Source organism: Enhydra lutris, unplaced genomic scaffold (genome assembly GCF_002288905.1).
Source record: "Enhydra lutris kenyoni isolate GAN:26980312 unplaced genomic scaffold, ASM228890v2 scaffoldscaffold4, whole genome shotgun sequence".
Taxonomy (NCBI): Eukaryota; Metazoa; Chordata; class Mammalia; order Carnivora; family Mustelidae; genus Enhydra; species Enhydra lutris.
Window position 1 is genome coordinate 551618 of NW_019154088.1, and position 17439 is coordinate 569056.

Here is a 17439-nt window from a genome sequence, read left to right on the forward strand (position 1 = left end):
TTAGAAATCTGTTTTTAAAAATGCTTAACACATGACAGGCATTCAATGAATGTTAGCTACTAGCTATGTTTTATTGGCTTGTATCTGGAGGGAGGGAGGGAGGAACATTACTGAGATGCTGGAGCCCTGGGATCTTGGCAGGTCTTGGGGGAGGCGTTAGTGTGACCCGGGACTGAACCCACCTGTCTTTTGCCCTCTCCCCTCAGGCCCAGCGGTACCCTCCAGGCCGCTCTGTGACAGAGATGGAGGTGATGCAGTTCCTGGACCGGGGCCTGCGCCTGCAGCCCTCTGCCCAGGCTCTCATCTACTTCCGGGATGCCAACTTCCTAAGGTACCTGCTGTTGCGTCTGGGGCTCAGCTCAGTGGCCATGTCTTCTCTCCCTGGCATTCAGAGTACAGGATGGGGGAGGCTGGAAGAGTGCATGGGGCTCAGATAGCTGGCCTCACAGCACCACATTAGTTTTGCCTCTGAAGCCAGGAGATCTCTGTTGGGTCCATTATCAAAGGAACGAGACTAAGACAAAGTGAAAGTTATGCAAAGCCTTATTCTATGCCAAGCATTAGAAGTTAGACTGACTAGCCAGGGGAACGAGGCTGAGACAAAGTGAAAATTATGTAAAGTTTTATTCTATGTCAAGCATTAGAAGTCAGACTGACCGGCCAGGGCCGCCTCTGAAGAGAGTGACCACCCCTTGGTTTTACAGGCTAGTTTTATAGGGCACAACCGCAGATATCTACATATGTGGCTTTGGCTGACTGGATGTCTCCTACCTGTGTGTTTTAATAACGGTTACCTGGAACCGATGCTAGTAACTGCTGAGGTATTTATTAAACAACAAAATGGCCTTGTTTTAGGTATGTGTTTTAGCAACGGTTACCCGGAACTGGTATCAGTAACTGCTGAAGCATTTATTAAACAACAAAATGGCTACCTAGGCAACATGGAGTCACTATGGCTAAGTAGGCCCAGGCAGGCCCTAGGGGTTTAACAGGTTTTAACGTGGAATCGGCCCCAACAATCTCCACTTGGGGAGTTTCAGGGAACCACAGCCAGGTCTGATGGTTGGGGGTGAAGAGAGTCTGGGGTCTGAATGTAGACCACTCTCGGGGTCTCTTTGGGGGTCAGCTCTGTACCAGATGCATGGAAACCTGACTTTACTTCTGAGTCTGAAGAGGCTGCACATCGGATCTCAGAACTGAAGAGCTTCCTGAGCAGACAGCAAGGGCTTACCTGTCGCAGGTGAGCTGGGGGAGGTAGAGAGCCCCTGCAGGGAGAGATATGGGGAGGGGAACCAGGCCCCGTCTAACTCTGCTTGTGCTCACTTTGCCCACAGATACCCTTGTGAGTGGGGGGGTGTGGCAGCTGGCCGACCCTATGCTGGGGGGCTGGAAGAGTTTGGGCAGCTGGTTCTGCAGGACGTGTGGAATATGATCCAGAAGCTTTACCTACAGGTGAGCAGGGGCACCTATGGCCAGGTGAGTGGAGAAGGGAGTGGTCTGGATGGGAAGTAACTTGGGGGTGCTCTGTGAGTTTTCAGGCCTGGGGGTTCTAGGGGCATGGAAATATTGTCATTTATTGGCCCATGTGCTCTCAGCCTGGGGCCCAGCTGGAACAGCCAGTCCCCGTCCCAGATGATGACTTGGTCCAGGCCACCTTCCAGCAGCTGCAGAGCCCACCAAGTCCAGCCCGACCGCACCTTCTTCGGGACACAGTGAAGCAGCTAATGCTTCACCGAGAGAAGCTGAGCCTGGTGACTGGGCAGTCGGGACAGGGCAAGACGGCCTTCCTGGTACATAGTCTCAGAGCCCTGGGCAGGAGGAAAGGGGTGCTGTGTGGGCAAAGGAAGTGGGCCACAGGGAGTTGTGCGTGGAAAACATAACCATGTTTTCTCTTTGCTTTCCATGCAGGCATCTCTTGTGTCAGCCCTGCAGGCTCCCAATGGGGCCAAGGTGGTCCCCTTAGTCTTCTTCCACTTTTCAGGGGCCCGCCCAGACCAGGGTCTTGCCCTCACCCTGCTCAGACGCCTCTGTGCCTATCTGCATAGCCAACTGCAAAAGCCAAGCAGCCTCCCCACCACCTACCGGTGTGTATACCCCATTAGCCCAGCCTCTTGATGCCATATGACACCACCAGTATGTCTTCCTCTCCTGCTGACCCTAGTACTTACCCTGCATACACAGGGGCCTAGTATGGGAGCTCCAGCAGAGGCTGCTGCCTGAGTATGCTCAGTCCCTGAAAAGTGGCCAAACTCTGGTGCTGATCATCGATGGGGCTGATAGGCTGGTGGGTCAGCATGGGCAGCCGGTCTCAGACTGGATCCCAAAGACTCTTCCCCCGGTGAGTGTGAGAAGGAAGTGGGGTGGGATGCAGTAGTGGGGAAGGGGGCCTCTCCAACATTGTCCTGCTCTTTTTCTTTCCACCTCCTTCTCCTTTTGCCCAAATATCACAGAGGGTGCACATGGTACTAAGCGTGTCTACTGATGCGGTCCTGGGGGAGACCCTTGAGCAGAGCCAAGGTGCCCGTGTGGTGGCCCTGGGGCCCCTGGAGCCTTCTGCCCGGGCCCGGCTGGTGAGAGAAGAGCTGGCTCTGTATGGGAAACGGCTGGAGGAGTCACCTTTTAACAACCAGGTTGGATGTAGGCCAGGGGTGGTGGGGGTGAGGACCCCGTGCTGCCCTGATCCTTGGTTTCTGAAGGAGCTCTGTGCCAGTGGAAGCTGTCAATAACTGGGAATCCTTATAATACCAGCCAGTCTTTTCCCTCTGGTGAATGGCCTCCCGGGGCCTGTCCTGATGAGGGAAGGAGTAAGGCTGTGGTTATTGGGTGGGCTAGGCTGAACCACGGGGGGCTTTCCGGAAAGAGGGTCTGGCATAGCAGTGGAGGGCAGGGATGGCTGTTTTCTGGGGTGAGGCCATCAGGTGACGCCTGCTGGGGACTCTCAGAGGAGGCACAGCCCTGCTCTCTGCTCCCTGCACTGAGTCCCCTTTGTCTCCTCAGATGCGGCTGCTGCTGGTGAAGCGGGGGTCCTCCCTGCCACTCTACCTGCGCTTGGTCACCGATCATCTGAGGCTCTACATGCTCTATGAGCAGGTTGGCTGGGGGCGTAAACCCTCACTGCTCATCTTTTCAGTCCTAATCCACTTCCCATTCTTTCATTTGGCTCCTTTCACCCCTATCCTCTACTTTTCCGGCCCTCATCCTGTGCCGCCTTGGGGTGGATCTCCCCCACGCTTTCTCTTCTTTTTCTCATCCTTTCCCACAGTTCCTCCTGCTGCCCACTCCCCTCCTTACCATGAAAGGTGCCTCTTCTCCTCCCCCCAACTGACTGAAGCCCAGTCTCCCTCTTCTCCCAGGTGTCTGAGAGACTCCGGACCCTGCCCTCCACTGTCCCGCTGCTGCTGCAGCACATCCTGGGCACCCTGGAGCAAGAACATGGCCCCGACATCCTTCCCCAAGCCTTGGTCACCCTTGAAGCCACATGTAGTGGTCAGTGGTTGGGGTGGCGTGGGAGACGGAACGCGCAGGGGTTAGATGACATTGGCTCAGTTGGGTTCTCAGTGAGTGGTATGAGGAGGACCGGGTGTTATGGGATGGGTATGCTGTGTGGTTTGGTGAGAGCTTCAGAGAGCTGGGGTTTTTAGGTCTGACCGTGGACCAGTTGCATGGAGTGTTGAGTGCATGGCAGATACTTCCCAGGGGGGCTGAGACCTGGGAAGAAGCAGTGGCTGCTGGCAACAGTGGGGACCCCTACCCCATGGGCCCATTTGCCTACCTCGTCCAGAGTCTGCGCAGGTACAGCTGCCCCTAATTGGACTCCCACCAATCTCCTGTGCCTTCCTGTCTTTGAGCCCGGGCCCCGTGTGGGCCTTTCTTCATTCCACCCTTCCCTGGATATAGCCCCTGACACCTGTCTCCCAGGCTCCAAATGGGCTGCCTCTCAATTTACCACTCTATGGGATGGGCACGGGAGCCCACAGCTATGCCAGGTGCTACTGACAGACCTCCTCCCCTTCTCTCCTACCCTCTCTCCCTCACATGAGAACAGTCTGCTAGGGGAGGGCCCTCTCGAGCGTGCTGGTGCCCGGCTCTGCCTCCAGGCCGGACCCCTGAGGACAGCAGCTAAATGTCGATATGGGAAGAGGCGGGGGCTGGAGAAGACAGCACACGTCCTCATCGCAGGTGATTTTGGCCTGAACTGGCCCAAACTGACCCCAGGAGACTGAGGGTGGGGCCGATGTCTGGAAGCCAGGACCACCCACTGGTGCTCCCATTCGGCTGGCGCCCTCAGCTGCCACCCCAGTGGGTGGATGGCTTTTGCTGTGACCTGTGCCATGCGATCTTTGGAGCTGCTTCAGGACTGAGCCTGTCTCACTGTCTACTCTGTGACCCACACCTGCAGCTCAGCTCTGGAAGACCTGTGACCCTGATGCCTCAGGCACCTTCCGAAGTTGCCTTCCCGAGGCCCTGGCAGATCTGCCTTACCACCTGGTTAGTTTCCAGATCCTATAGGCACCTTCTCCCAGGCAACTGCTTTCACTATTCTGAGACCCCATTCCCCCTTGACCACCACTCCTGCCACCCCTCTCTACCTTTCTCCGTCCAGTTTTCCTGCCCTCTTCCTTCCTACAGATCCTTTGTCCCAGCTCCTAGGTTGAGGTCCTGGCTGCACAGAGTCTAAAACTAGATTCTTCCTTCTCACCTGCCTCTTCACATCCTAACGAGTCCCATCCAATCTTCCCAGCTCCAGAGCGGGAACCGTGGCCTTCTTGCAAAATTCCTCACCAATCTCCATGTGGTGGCTGCACACTTGGAACTGGGTCTGGTCTCTCGGCTCCTGGAGGCCCATGCCCTCTACGGTGAGATAAGTCAGTGGCTTCTCTGAGATACGGGCCTCCTCGGTATGTTCACAGGGGGTGTGCTGGGGGGTAGGGGGCGGGAGGTATAATGCAAAGAACAGTTAAATTTCTATTCCAGGCTGAAAAGGCCAAGAGGGTAAGGAGGTGATTTTCAGGGGATCTTCTGCCCCGGTCTCTTAGACCAAAGGTTCTTAAATGTTATTTAACAGGCCTAAAATTACCTGGGAATGTTGTTCAAATTACAGATCTCTGGGTCCCCGGATTCTGGTTCCCTAGGTCCAGAGTGGGGCCTAAGGCTTTGTACTTTTAATGGGTCTTCCTGATGTAGGGCCAGAAGGCTTCAAGACTTAACATTTTGACACATCATATGACTATATTTGGTACTGGGGTTAATGGGGCTATGGGCTGGCTCCCCAGTGATGCTCTGCATCTTTCCCACAGCTTCCTCAGTCCCTGAAGATGAGCAAAGTTTTCCTGAGGCTGAGACTGCCATGTTTCACACGTTCCTGAGGCAGCAGGCTCCTGTCCTCAGCCAGTACCCCCTGCTCCTGCCCCAGCAGGCAGCCAACCAGCCCCTGGACTCACCTCTTTGCCACCAGGCCCCACAGCTTTTCCAGCGATGGCGCCTCCAGCACATGCTACGATGGCTTAATAAACCCCACTCCGTGGAGAGACAGCAGAAGTAAGGTCCATGGCCCCGGGTACTGGGAAGCCTACCAGAGAGCAAGCCACAGCCCTTTCTGAAACTAGAGAAGAAAGACAGACCAGTGTCACAATGGAGAAGGGGATTCAGGCACAGGAATGCAAGTGTGAATTCCTGGTCCCTTCCTTCTCTGAAATCCTGGTTTCCTCCCTTTCTTCCTACTCTTTATCTAGTTCCAGCCTATCTCTGGCAGTTACCTCATCCCCCACAGCAGTAGCCCTCTCCCCCAGTGGGCAAAGAGCTGCTGTCGGCACTGGCAATGGGATGGTTTACTTGTTGGACCTGAGAACCTGGCAGGTATGACACTCAAGTGGGCAGAGTTTGCCTCTAGAAAAAGCCTCACAAACTGCCCTGAAGACCTCAGCAAGCCAGCCCCGCCTGTTATCACCCTGTTTGATTCAGCAACTTGCGTTTCCCTCACATGAAATCAAAGGCTTGGTATTAAATCCGTCACACCTGCCAAATATTTGCGGCACACCTTTCCATTCAGGGCTGCACTAAGGCTGTACTATACTAAGCATCTCCAGGCACATACCTGTCTTTGCCTACCAAGTGGCCATTTTGTTGAAAGATAAGACATACAAGGTGAAAAGGAACCAAAACATAACCATATAATATAGACAAGAGCTGAGTGAGTTGGATACCTCCAGGAGAACATGGGACAGGCAAGGGCACACATTCCAGTTGAGTAAAAGGCACAGGGGAGAATGTTTCTGGGAAACTTCTGGGAATGATTGCAGTAGAGGGTGCTTGAAGGAAGGTAACAGCAGATTAGGCTGGAGAAATGGGTCCCACAGCCATAGCCACTCCCTTTCTCTGCCTCCCACCCATATCAACTCCCACTGCCATGTATATATATGCATTCATACATACACAAACCCCCCAGAATCTTCTGTGACTTGGGGATGCATATGGGGTTGGGAATAGGGGAGATGTGGCCCCACTTGAACCGAGGCTTGGCCCACATCTGGAGTGGGGCCCAAAGCTCCTGATGTGGGGCCAGAGGGCCACCCTTTCTCTATCCCTTCTTGCCTTGGCCTCCTTTTTGGTTGGAGCTTGGAGTGGCTGGACACTGGGGGTCAGGAGAATGTTCTGAGCATGCTTCCCTGCTCGTTCTCATAGGATGAGAAGTCTTTGGTGAGCGGCTGTGATGGGGTCTCCTCTTGCTCATTCCTCTCAGACAGTGCCCTCTTTCTTACTGCCTTTGATGGGCTTCTGGAGCTCTGGGACCTGCAACAAGGTTGTCGGTAAGGGACTCCTCCCCCATGTCTTGGAGTGAGAGTCTTCCCTGCTTGTCAGAAGCCCTCAGGGCAGGGGAAAGAGGAGGGCGGCCAGGGGCTCCCAGAAGCCTAACTTTGTCTCCCTGGGCTAGGGTGCTCCAGACCAGTGCTCACCAGTATCAAATCACTGGCTGCTGCCTAAGCCCAGACCGCCGGCTGCTGGCCACCGTGTGTCTAGGGGGATGCCTAAAGGTAATGACCAAGGGGCAGTGGTAGTCAAAGTGGCCCTAAATGCAAGTCATCCTCGCAAAGTTGTTCTCTTAGTGTGGCATTGCTGCTGACTTCTTGGCCTGGGGGAGGCTTTTCCTGGTGCCTGGGAGAGGCTGAGGGCAGGGGGCTGGACAAGATGGCCTCCGGGCTTGAGAGGCTTAGGCATCTGTACTCAGCACCTAGTTTTCTCCCCTTCTTTCTCCTTCAGCTGTGGGACACAATCCGTGGGCAGCTGGCCTTCCAGCACACGTGTCCCCGGCCTCTGAACTGCGTTGCTTTCCACCCCGAGGGGCAGATGATGGCTGTGGGCAGTTGGGCTGGCAGCTTCAGCTTCTTCCATGTGGACGGGCTCAAAGCTGCCAAGGTGAGAAGTCCTGCGTCGCCCTGGGGCAGGAAGGCCAAGAGGGCAGGAGTGGAAGATAAGGGATTATGGACGTCCACATTCTGTTTCACTTTGGGCTTGTTTTGAGAGCAGGTCCCCACATTTCTGTTTCTACTTCCTTGGGCAGGAACTGGGAGCCCCAGGAGCCTCTGTCCGTACCTTGGTGTTCAACGTGCCTGGGCGGGTTGTGGCTGTAGGTCGGCTGGACAGCACGGTAGAACTGTGGTCCTGGCATGAGGGGGCACGGCTAGCTGTCTTCCCGGCCCACCACGGCATTGTGGCTGCTGCCCTCTTCCTGCGTGCCGGGCGCCAGTTACTGACGGCCGGAGAGGATGGCAAGGTCAGGTGGCAGAGGCTGGTGGTGGGTTAGGAGAAGGGGGGAGGGCAGGGGTATTTGGGTGAGGGTGGAGCCTTTGTTGGGGACACTGTGGAGGGGCTTCGCCGGTGCAAGCTACAGGGAGAGGGGTGCAGTGTATGCATGGGCCGCTTTCTGAGAAGAGAGGGGAGCCCTTTAGGGAGGAGGAGGACTTTAATGGGGATGGCTCTTGCTCTGGGGGTAGAAGTGGTGTATCTTTAAGTCCTGTTCTTGGCCCTTAGGTTCAGGTGTGGTCTGGATCTCTGGGTCAGCCCTGGGGATGCCTGGGTTCCCTTTCTCTCTCTCCTGCCCTCTCTGTGGCTCTCAGCCCGGATGGTGATCGGGTGGCCGTTGGGTATCGAGCAGATGGCATCAGGATCTACAAAATCGCTTCAGGTGCTGAAGAGAGAGGGGATGGGGTGTTTGAGCCTTTGGAAAGAGCCTCCCCACCCTGAATTCCCTTTCCGAGTGTCTCACTCTGCTTTTTCCTCACGCTCTAGGTTCCCAGGGGGCTCAGTGTCAGGCACTAGATGTGGCAGTTTCTGCACTGGTCTGGCTAAGCCCTGAGGTGTTGGTGAGTGGTGCAGAAGATGGGTCCCTGCAAGGCTGGACTCTGAAAGGAGGTTCCCTTCAGTCCCTCTGGCTCTTGTCCAGGTACCAGAAGCCCGTGTTGGGACTGGCCACCTCCAAAGAACTCTTGGCTTCTGCCTCAGGTACTGCTGGGCATTGGGCAGCTTCCTTTCAATATGCTTGTGCCTTCCCTCAATTTATATGTGTACATGTATAGGAAACACACACACACACACACACACACACATATAATTATTTTTAAAACTTTCAAAGTACTTGTAAATGCACTTCTCTTGCATCATCAATTTACACTGTTTCTTCTTGTTTCCTAACCCTGATTCTGAGACCTCTGTTAATTGCTGGAATCCTCTGAGTTTCTGCCCAGGGGGAGACTTTACTGTGTATGGGGATGGGTTTTCCTTAGGAGGAGGAGAGAGATGTTGAGGTGAAAATGCAGAATGGTCTTAGTCCTCTCTAGGTAGGAGACTTGGTCCAAGTGATAGTGGTCGCTTGAGAAGAGGAGGGTCCGGAGGTGTAGCAGGGAGTTGGGCAGCTGAAGAGCCAGAGCTGGGAGTGCCTGGTGTTCCTGAACTGTGACCTCATACGATGACTGCCCCTTGTCACTTGGGTGCTCCACAGCCTGTGACTCACTGCCATTGGACATCACCCTCACCCAGCGTGCTTGCCTTGTCTTTGGGGTCCTATCTCACTTCCTCTTTCAGGGAATCTTTCTTTCTCCCTCTTTCCAATGCAGAAGATTTCACAGTGCGGCTCTGGCCAAGGCAGTTGCTGACACTGGCACAGACAGTAGAAGACTTTCCCTGTGACACTGAGCTCCGGAAACACGAGGGTCCTGTGAGCTGTTGTAGCTTCAGCACCGATGGAGGCAGGCTGGCTACCGGAGGCAGGGACCGGGTGAGCTGCGGGGATGCTCCCTCCTTGAGCCCACAGCCCCTCTGGGTCGTGGATTCCTCAACAGTCCGTTTCCCATGGCTCCCGAGGCATTTTGCTTTACCACACCCCCTAGGCCACCTCTTTCTACCATCCCTTCCCTAATATTCCCTATTCCTTTAAACTTTCTTGCCGGAAATGGCCCTGATGTTCCTACCTCCCTCCTCTGGTCCTGACTGCTCCCTCTCTTGGGACCTATCCAGAATCTCTTCTGCTGGGATGTGCAGATGCCCAGAGCCCCTGTTCTGATTTGCTCCTTCTCTGCCTGTCACCGGGACTGGGTTACTGGCTGTGCCTGGACCAGAGACAACCTACTGGTAAGGGAAGGGGTGGGGGTGGGGCAGAGCCCAGCAGGGTTCCTGGGGGAGGACCACACGGCCCAAGTCATCCTGCTTCCGACACCTGTTTATAATAATAGTAATAGCTGACATTTATTGAGCAAGTATTTGCCAGGAATTGAACTAAGCTCTTCATACGTCTTGCCTCATTTAGTCTTTACAACTCCGTGTGAGGTAGACAGTACTACTATCTCTATTTCACAGACGAGGATCTTGAGTTCAGATAGATTAAAGAACGTTTTCAAGGCCGGATAAGTGATGACGCTGAAGCACTAATCATAAGAGAGCCCGCGTTCTTAATAAGAACACAGAACTGTCTCCCCAAAGGCTTAGGGTACCTATCCCTGTAGTGAGAGGATACTGCTGTATTTTCTTTGGTCCCAAGGCAAAAAACAAAAACAAAATAAAACCCCTCAGATTATGCACTCAAGGTTGGTGAAGCCTAGTTTTCCCGTACACAGTTCCCACACTTGTTCTCAGGAAGAGATGAGAAAGGAGTGAGAATCAGTTGACTAGAATTGTCACAGACTGCTCTCTGCCCCTGCCTGCTGGGCAGCTGCATCTTTCCTTGGTATTGCAGGCTGTTCACCTTTGTCTGGTTTGTTGACTGACAGTTTGTGAATAACAGGGACAACAGCCACTGTGTATTCAGTGTTCAGTACGTACCAGGCAGCCCTTCATGTAGGTGCAGGTGCATCAGCCCCGCAGCAGCCACAGCAAATAGTGACACTGTTACTATCCTCATTGACTAGACGACAATCCCAAGGCACAGAGAGATGAACTTGCCGCAGGTCACAAAGTAAAGGATGGTGGAGCTTGGAATTGAACCCAGCACAGCCAACGTTCTTAATCACCAACCTTAATGCCCACCCCACCCTGTGCCCGCGTTGTCAATATACAAAAATGCTGGAGGCATGCTGCTAATCCCACTCCTCTGACCTCTGACTGTGCAGGTCTCCTGCTCCAGTGATGGCTCCGTGGGGCTGTGGGACCCAGGACAGCAACAGCAGCTTGGCTACTTCCTAGGTCATCAGAGTGCCGTGAGCACCGTGGTGGCTGTGGTGAGGAGGTGGCAGAGAACTCACTGGGGGCCCTGGGAAGGCTAAGGAGGCTTTGGGAGATGGGTGCATTGGGTATCTAATCTCAAAGGCAAAAGAAGTATAAAGAATGAGATACTCGGGCCTGAATTAGAGCAGGATGAGGGTATTGAGATGGAGGGTTGGTGTGAGGGGAGGAAGAGGGCAGCTCAGTGTCTGAACTATGTGCAGGATTGCAGTCCTGAGCCACCCAGCCTGTGTCCCCAAGTTCTCCACATTCTTGGACATCTCCTAGGCCTTTAGTGCTCAGCCCTCACCTCTGTGGTAGGAGGCATACTCCCCTCGTCCTGCTCGGTGCGATTCTGGTCTGATCCTGTGCTCTGGAATAGGAAGAACATGTGGTGTCTGTGGGCCGAGATGGAACACTGAAAGTGTGGGACCATCAGGGTGTGGAGCTGACGAGCATCCCTGCTCACTCAGGACCTATCAGCCACTGTGCCGCTGCCCTGGAGCCCCGGGCAGGTAAGGAAATGCCAGTTCCCTTTTCCTCCCTTCCCCGCTGCTTCTCCCCTTCTTCTGACTTCATCTCTGTGCCTTCTCAGCTGGGCAGCCTGGGTCAGAGCTTCTAGTGGTGACTGTTGGACTGGATGGGGCCACACGGTTGTGGCATCCGCTCTTGGTGAGTTCCCTGAAAGGACTGGGGTGGATGGAGTAGAGAGGGCAGAGTAGGACAACTTCCTATGACGCTGAGCCCCTGCTTTCCCACCTCCGTCCTTTCCTCCTAGGTGTTTCAAACACACACCCTCCTGGGACACAGTGGCCCAATCAGTGCAGCTGCAGTTTCAGACACCTCAGGCCTCCTGTTGACCACCTCAGAGGATGGTTCTGTACGGCTCTGGCAGGTACCCGAGGAAGCAGGTGAGAAGGCATGGAGAGAGGCAGTATATAGAGGGGTGTGTTAGTGGGACTATGAAGGTCAAGGGTGGCCTGATATCTCCTCGTGTCCCAAGAGTGGTCCAGCCTCTAATGCATCACCTACTTCCTTCTCCAGATGACACATACACACCCAGGAGTCCTGTAGCCATCACTGCTGTGGCCTGGGCCCCCGATGGTTCTGTGGCAGTATCTGGGAATCGAACTGGGGAACTAACTTTGTGGCATGAAGCTAAGGCTGTGGCCACAGCACAGGTGAATTGGGTCAACCTCGGTGCTTGTCTGTGTGACCTCTGCCCCAGCTGTACATGTACTGGTGTGTGCGTAGGTGGCTGGGAGGGAATGAGGGTTAACCCTGGCTCTTCAGGAATACTGAGATGGACGTGTCATGCTCCCCAGGCTCCAGGCCACATCAGTGCTCTGGTGTGGTACTCGGCACACACCTTGATTGTTCTCAGTGCTAATGAAAAGGTTAGTGAGTGGCACGTGGACCTGCAGGAGGGTTCGACACCCAGAAATTTCAGGTGAGATGGGGCAGCTGGGTCAATGTGATATGCCAATGGTCTCCTTATAGATTTTGTGCAAATCACTCCACCCCTACTTCTGAACTAGGTCAATAGGATGTTAGTAAGTGGGAAAAAGTCCTTGGGAAATTGTTTTGGCTCCCCTTCATGTCAACTTAAATAGTTATCAAGTGTCTACTTTAGGCTAAGCTTTGAGCCAGGCTGTGTGAATCAGATTGAAATTACCTTTTAATTTAGGAAGCACAGTAGAGGAATATGCACTGAAGTCAACCACCAGCAACAGGCAGAGTGATTAGTATTATAAGGAAGAGATCTATAATTCCCAGAATTTGAGAAATTTATAGTTTACAAAAGAGTTGCTATTTGAGGTTGGGCTTTAAGGATGAGTAGGAGTTCTCTGGACCCTTAAGGGAAGGGAATGGTGTTTCAGTAGTATTAACAAAAGGCAAGGGGGCATGAGAGTGCATGATATATTCTGGCACAGCCGAGACGTTGGGTTCTTGGTGAGAGTGGCGGTGGGGGGTTTGGGGAATTGGATTGAAAAGATAAACTGGGGGAAGGCTGTAGAGGGCACAGTGTCAAGGATTTTGAGAATAATTAGCTGCAGTTTAGGAAGAGAACTCCAGTGGCATTATGGAAGATGGGTAGTAGTAGAGAGATACTACTGGCAGGGAGGCCACCTTCACAGCGGTTGCTCTAGTCCAGGGAAGACATAGTGTGGGCCCCGAACCAGGCAGTGGGATGAGAAGGAGGGATAGAGATTTAGGCAGGTGTTGGCAAGTAGAATCCACAGTGCTTATTAATCAGTTGGAGGTCAGGAGGGAAGGAAGAGACAAGAAGCCAAGAGATGCCTCATTTGAGCAGGTAAGGGGGTGGTGATGATGAATACTGATATAAGAAAAACAGAAAGAGGAAGAGAATTTGTAGGGAAGGTAATTGATCGTGTTCTGTACTTCTCTCCTGAGGAATTCATGGGGAGCCAAGGAGCCTGAGAGAGGTGGACTAAAATAGGGTCTTTCTTTGTCCTTGTACCTTTTTTGAGTTGCAGTCTTCACCTGAACCGAGTTCTGCAGGAGGACTTAGGGTTCCTGACAGGTGTGGCCCTGGCTCCAGACGGTCACTCCCTCATCTTGGCCGATGCGGGTTTGCGATTACAGTGCATGAAACCAGGGGAGGCTCCTTCTGAAATCTGGTAGGATTTAAAAAGCTGTTTCCTCTCAGGCTACAGAAAAAGGAAAAGTTTGTTAGTGGTTACCCTGAACTTGGGTCTAACTTAGAACAAAACCCTGGGGTCTTACAGAGAGATGTTCATGGGTTCAGCCTCTTTCTTTCTTATAAACCAGGAGCTGTCGCTATTCGGAAGGTGCTATGTTGTTGTCCACCCATCCGGACTATGGTGTGTTTGTCCTGCAGTCAGTGGAAACTAGAGGCCTTTATCTCTTAGTAAGTCTGATTTGAATGTGTGTTAAAACATTTGTCCATGACCAACACTTTTAAAACCTTGGGGCTGTGGTTGAGGATAAGAGGAGGGGAAAGGCATTGGTTCCAAATTCCCTTCTCTTCCTTCAACTGGAGCGGCTCTACTTCAGAGCGTTCTATAGTGGGTTTCAGCTTCCCTGTAATATTTTACTGATACAAAAAAGGATTCCACTGTTTAAAAAAAAAAATCACAGGAAACCATCAGTGTAGGAGTTTTCTTAATTGCTTTTTTTCTCATGTCTCTCTTGTCTTGCCACTGTGAGTACTAGTGTCTGGAACAATACGGACATATCTCATAGACATTACATTAGGTGAAAGAAGTCAGACACAAAAGAGTACATACTACATGATTTCATTCACATAAAATTAAAGAACAAATGGAACTAATTTATGGTGACAAAACTCAGAATATTGTTAGCTCTGAGGGTAGGGGTGCTCTGGTATTGACTGGGAAGGGTCACGAAGGCAAGTTTCTAGGGTGACGGAAATGTTCTACATGTTGACCTGGGCAGTGATTGCACGGATGTATACATATGCCGAAGTTCCTTGAGATGTACATTTAAGATTTGTGCACTTAGGGATGCCTGGCTGGCTCAGTTGGTTAAGGCTCTGCCTTTGGCTGTGGTCATGATCCCGGGATCCTGGGTTGGAGTCCGGAGCTCCTTGCTCAGTGGGGAGCCTGCTTCTCCCTCTGCCTGCCGCTCCCCCCTGCTTGTGTGCTTTCTCTCTCTCGCTCCCTCTCACACAATAAATAAATAAAATCTTAAAAAAAAAAAGGGGTTCACGCTCTTTACTATGTCTAAATCACAGTTAAGAAAGTCCTGACCAGGGATGCCTGAGTGGCTCAGTCGGTGAAGCTGCTGACTTCGGTTCAGGTCATAATCCCAGGATCCTGCGATCAAGTCCTGAATTGGTCTCCTTGTCCAGAGTGGAGCCTGCTTCTCTCTCTGCCTCTGCCTGCCACTCTGTCTGCTTGTACTCTCTCTCTGACAAATAAGTAAATAAAATCTTAAAAAAAAAAAAAAAAAAGTGCTGACCAGCCCAGAGCCTAAACAGTTGCTTTGGCTGTATAGGGTCAAGTGCTATGAGTAGGCTGAACAAAATGAGCCATCCTTTCACAGAGGCAAAAGGAGTCAGGAGAGTTTCAAGAGAGCCTCAAGTTTGAGCCGAACCTGGAGAATCCTACTGGGACCTCTGTGTTGGTAACCCAAGCCAAACCAGAATCTGGTGAGTGGGGTGGGAGGACCCACAGGGTCTGGAGATGCCTTGTAGGTGATGGTGGGTCCTATGAAGCCAGAAACCTAGCTCTAACCTCTGTCCTCGAAATGGCAGAGTCCTCATTTTTGTGTGCCAGCTCTGATGGGTTGCTGTGGAAACTCGCCAAGTGTACCCCTGAAGGAGAATGGGAGACAAGCAACCTCTGGCAGAAAACAGAAATGCCTGAAACCCCAACTCCAGAGACAGCCCCATCTGTGCAAGACAGCAGCACAGATAGCTGGTCCCCACCCCCACAGCTGAGGACTCAGCAGCGTAGAAAGGTGAGTTAGAGGCATGGGTCACAAATAGAGGGGAGGAGGCTCTCTGACAGGTGGATGCTTCCTCGACAAAGGAAGGCCCACTGAAAGCTCACCACATTGCTTTTCCTTCCCCTCCAAGATTCACTCGGGCTCTGTCACAGCCCTCCATGTGCTGCCTGGGTTGCTGGTGACAGCTTCAAAGGACAGAGATGTTAAGCTGTGGGAGAGATCCAGTATGCAGCTGGTAAGTGTGTATGTATGCAAGGAGGGCTAAAAGAACGTCACAGAGGGCAAACTTGGGCAAAGAATGTACAAAAGATCAAAATTCTGTTTTCTTCTATCTTTGCTATCCTGTGCAACTAACCTATTTCTAAATAAAAGACATTAATGTGATAAATAATTAATAATAATTAATGTGAGAGAAAAATGAGTTAGTAAGGAGGCCCTAGGCTTGTAGCCTTCACCTCCCCATCTTTTGTTCCCCTTTGTAGCTGGGTCTGTTCCAGTGTGAAGCGGCTGTCAGCTGCCTGGAACCTTGGCTGGGCCCTGACTCTACCCTGCAGCTTGCAGTGGGAGACACACTGGGCAACGTGTACTTTCTCTCCTGGGAGTAAAGATGCCCCACCCACTTGTGCTTGAGATGCAAAGCCGGAAGACACCAGTGGCTCCTTTCTTGATTCAATTTTTAAAATAAAGTGTCAGAAAATCTCCAGTGCAGTCTGCCTGTGTTCTGATGTGGATGTGGATCAGAAGAATATGGATGTCCTCATGTTTCTTTTCTGATTTAACATTAGCTCTTACTAGAATTGCAAGAAAGGGAACCAGTTCTTTCATAGATATTCTTTGAAACCAGGCTTTAGAAGTCTTGTGTCATTTGCTGGTCCAAGGGTCCTGAGATGCCATTCCTGGCAGGGGGAGGAATGAGTGACGTTGGCCGGCACTTAGTTTGAACAGAGTGCTGAAGACATCTCACTTAGTCAAGAAAGATTAAGAAAAGGAGGAGTGAGTTGCAAGTGCCCCCCAGTCAGGGCGTTTAGAGAGAACATTAAGTTCCTCCCACAGAAATAGCCTCTTCTGTGCAGAACTGACTGCCCAGATGAGAGGTGAGAAGCTGGGGCGCTGAGTGGAACGGGACTCCTGGCTTTCACAGCCGCTGACTAGGCAGCAGCAGCCACTTGACTTGCACATGTTTGTCAGTAATAGTAATTTGCATTCTTGGGAGAAACCCCAAAAGTGTAGCTCTCAAATTGAAGTTCATGAAGATTAAAACAAATGGAGAGATGGAACAATCCTACCCATGGACTCACCATGGACTGTGATCCTTTTAAGTTCTAAAACCTTGTTTTCCTATAGTTTTATCTTATGGGAGAGGAAGTTCCCTGAGACTCTTTCTAAGAGTTAGGGAAAAGTTCAAGGTCTTCTATGTCCCAAAGCTCAAGGACTCGTATATGAGAAGCCAGGTTTACAAGATTTTGTTCTAAGTTGGTAGGGTTTTCTCAAAGAACTACCACTGCACTCTGATTAGACATGAGTTTTGACGGGTGCCTGGGTGGCTCAGTTGGTTAAGCGACTCTCTTTAGCTCAGGTCATGATCCCGGAGTACCTGGGATCAAGCCCCATATTGAGCTCCCAGCTCCATGGGAGTCTGCTTCTCCCTCTGACCTCCCCTCTCATGCTCTCTCACTCTCTCTCTCTCAAATAAATAATAAAATCTTAAAAAAAAAAAAGAAAGAAGTGAATTTTGAGGAACTGGGGAGTTGAGGGGTACTGAGTTTTGTTCTCATGTTGCCCTGATTCCAGGTTTTCGTGGACAGATCATCTGAGAGACTTTCCCCTTATTTCTACTAGTGCCCCATGGTCTCCCTCAGCTGGAGGATAAAGATATAAGAAATTCCATCAACTGATGTTTTAATCATGGGTCATGCTTCTATCTTCTCTCATGTGTCTCATGCAAGGGCTCTAAAGTACCTTCTAGACCACCTCCTCCACATACCTTGTGCCAGAATCCAAATTAAGGTTATTTGAAATTTATGATTTATAATACTACCCAGAAATGCTACAGAGAACCATGGCACAGCATCATCCTGAAAGTTGCTGGTTTCAGTCTTTTGCTTTTTGCTTTCCTGAGAGCATGGGCCAAGGACAGGAGGAAGCCCTAGATGTCTGTCTTCCAAGCTCTAAAAATTCTACAAAAGCACCCCATCTAAGGCTGGAGGATGGGGATGGAGAAAGTTAAGAAAAAGCTAACTTGACCTTTGCTCAATAGACTCAGTCTTGTTGGCCAGGCCCTCCTGAAGGTTTTTT

The 17439-nt window shown here is 51.8% G+C and overlaps 1 protein-coding gene across 1 annotated transcript in view; it reads left to right on the forward strand.

Moving 5' to 3' along the window:
* Positions 1-15847, forward strand: part of LOC111159850 (telomerase associated protein 1) — a 34619-nt gene extending 18772 nt beyond the window's left edge. The window contains exons 20-54 of the mRNA XM_022522505.1: positions 207-331; positions 1127-1240; positions 1335-1452; positions 1596-1790; positions 1909-2084; positions 2182-2338; positions 2451-2630; positions 2998-3090; positions 3354-3486; positions 3642-3792; positions 4046-4179; positions 4400-4488; positions 4742-4856; positions 5298-5538; positions 5733-5856; positions 6682-6806; positions 6932-7031; positions 7258-7413; positions 7559-7771; positions 8029-8182; positions 8287-8499; positions 9111-9271; positions 9511-9624; positions 10599-10706; positions 11072-11204; positions 11285-11361; positions 11468-11600; positions 11734-11870; positions 12015-12139; positions 13188-13331; positions 13483-13582; positions 14740-14845; positions 14951-15156; positions 15275-15379; positions 15627-15847. Of these exons, the coding sequence (XP_022378213.1) occupies positions 207-331; positions 1127-1240; positions 1335-1452; positions 1596-1790; positions 1909-2084; positions 2182-2338; positions 2451-2630; positions 2998-3090; positions 3354-3486; positions 3642-3792; positions 4046-4179; positions 4400-4488; positions 4742-4856; positions 5298-5538; positions 5733-5856; positions 6682-6806; positions 6932-7031; positions 7258-7413; positions 7559-7771; positions 8029-8182; positions 8287-8499; positions 9111-9271; positions 9511-9624; positions 10599-10706; positions 11072-11204; positions 11285-11361; positions 11468-11600; positions 11734-11870; positions 12015-12139; positions 13188-13331; positions 13483-13582; positions 14740-14845; positions 14951-15156; positions 15275-15379; positions 15627-15749 (4878 nt within the window). The 3' untranslated portion in view covers positions 15750-15847. The remainder of the gene's footprint in view (positions 1-206; positions 332-1126; positions 1241-1334; positions 1453-1595; positions 1791-1908; positions 2085-2181; positions 2339-2450; positions 2631-2997; positions 3091-3353; positions 3487-3641; positions 3793-4045; positions 4180-4399; positions 4489-4741; positions 4857-5297; positions 5539-5732; positions 5857-6681; positions 6807-6931; positions 7032-7257; positions 7414-7558; positions 7772-8028; positions 8183-8286; positions 8500-9110; positions 9272-9510; positions 9625-10598; positions 10707-11071; positions 11205-11284; positions 11362-11467; positions 11601-11733; positions 11871-12014; positions 12140-13187; positions 13332-13482; positions 13583-14739; positions 14846-14950; positions 15157-15274; positions 15380-15626) is intronic.
* The last annotated feature ends 1592 nt before the right edge of the window (positions 15848-17439 follow it).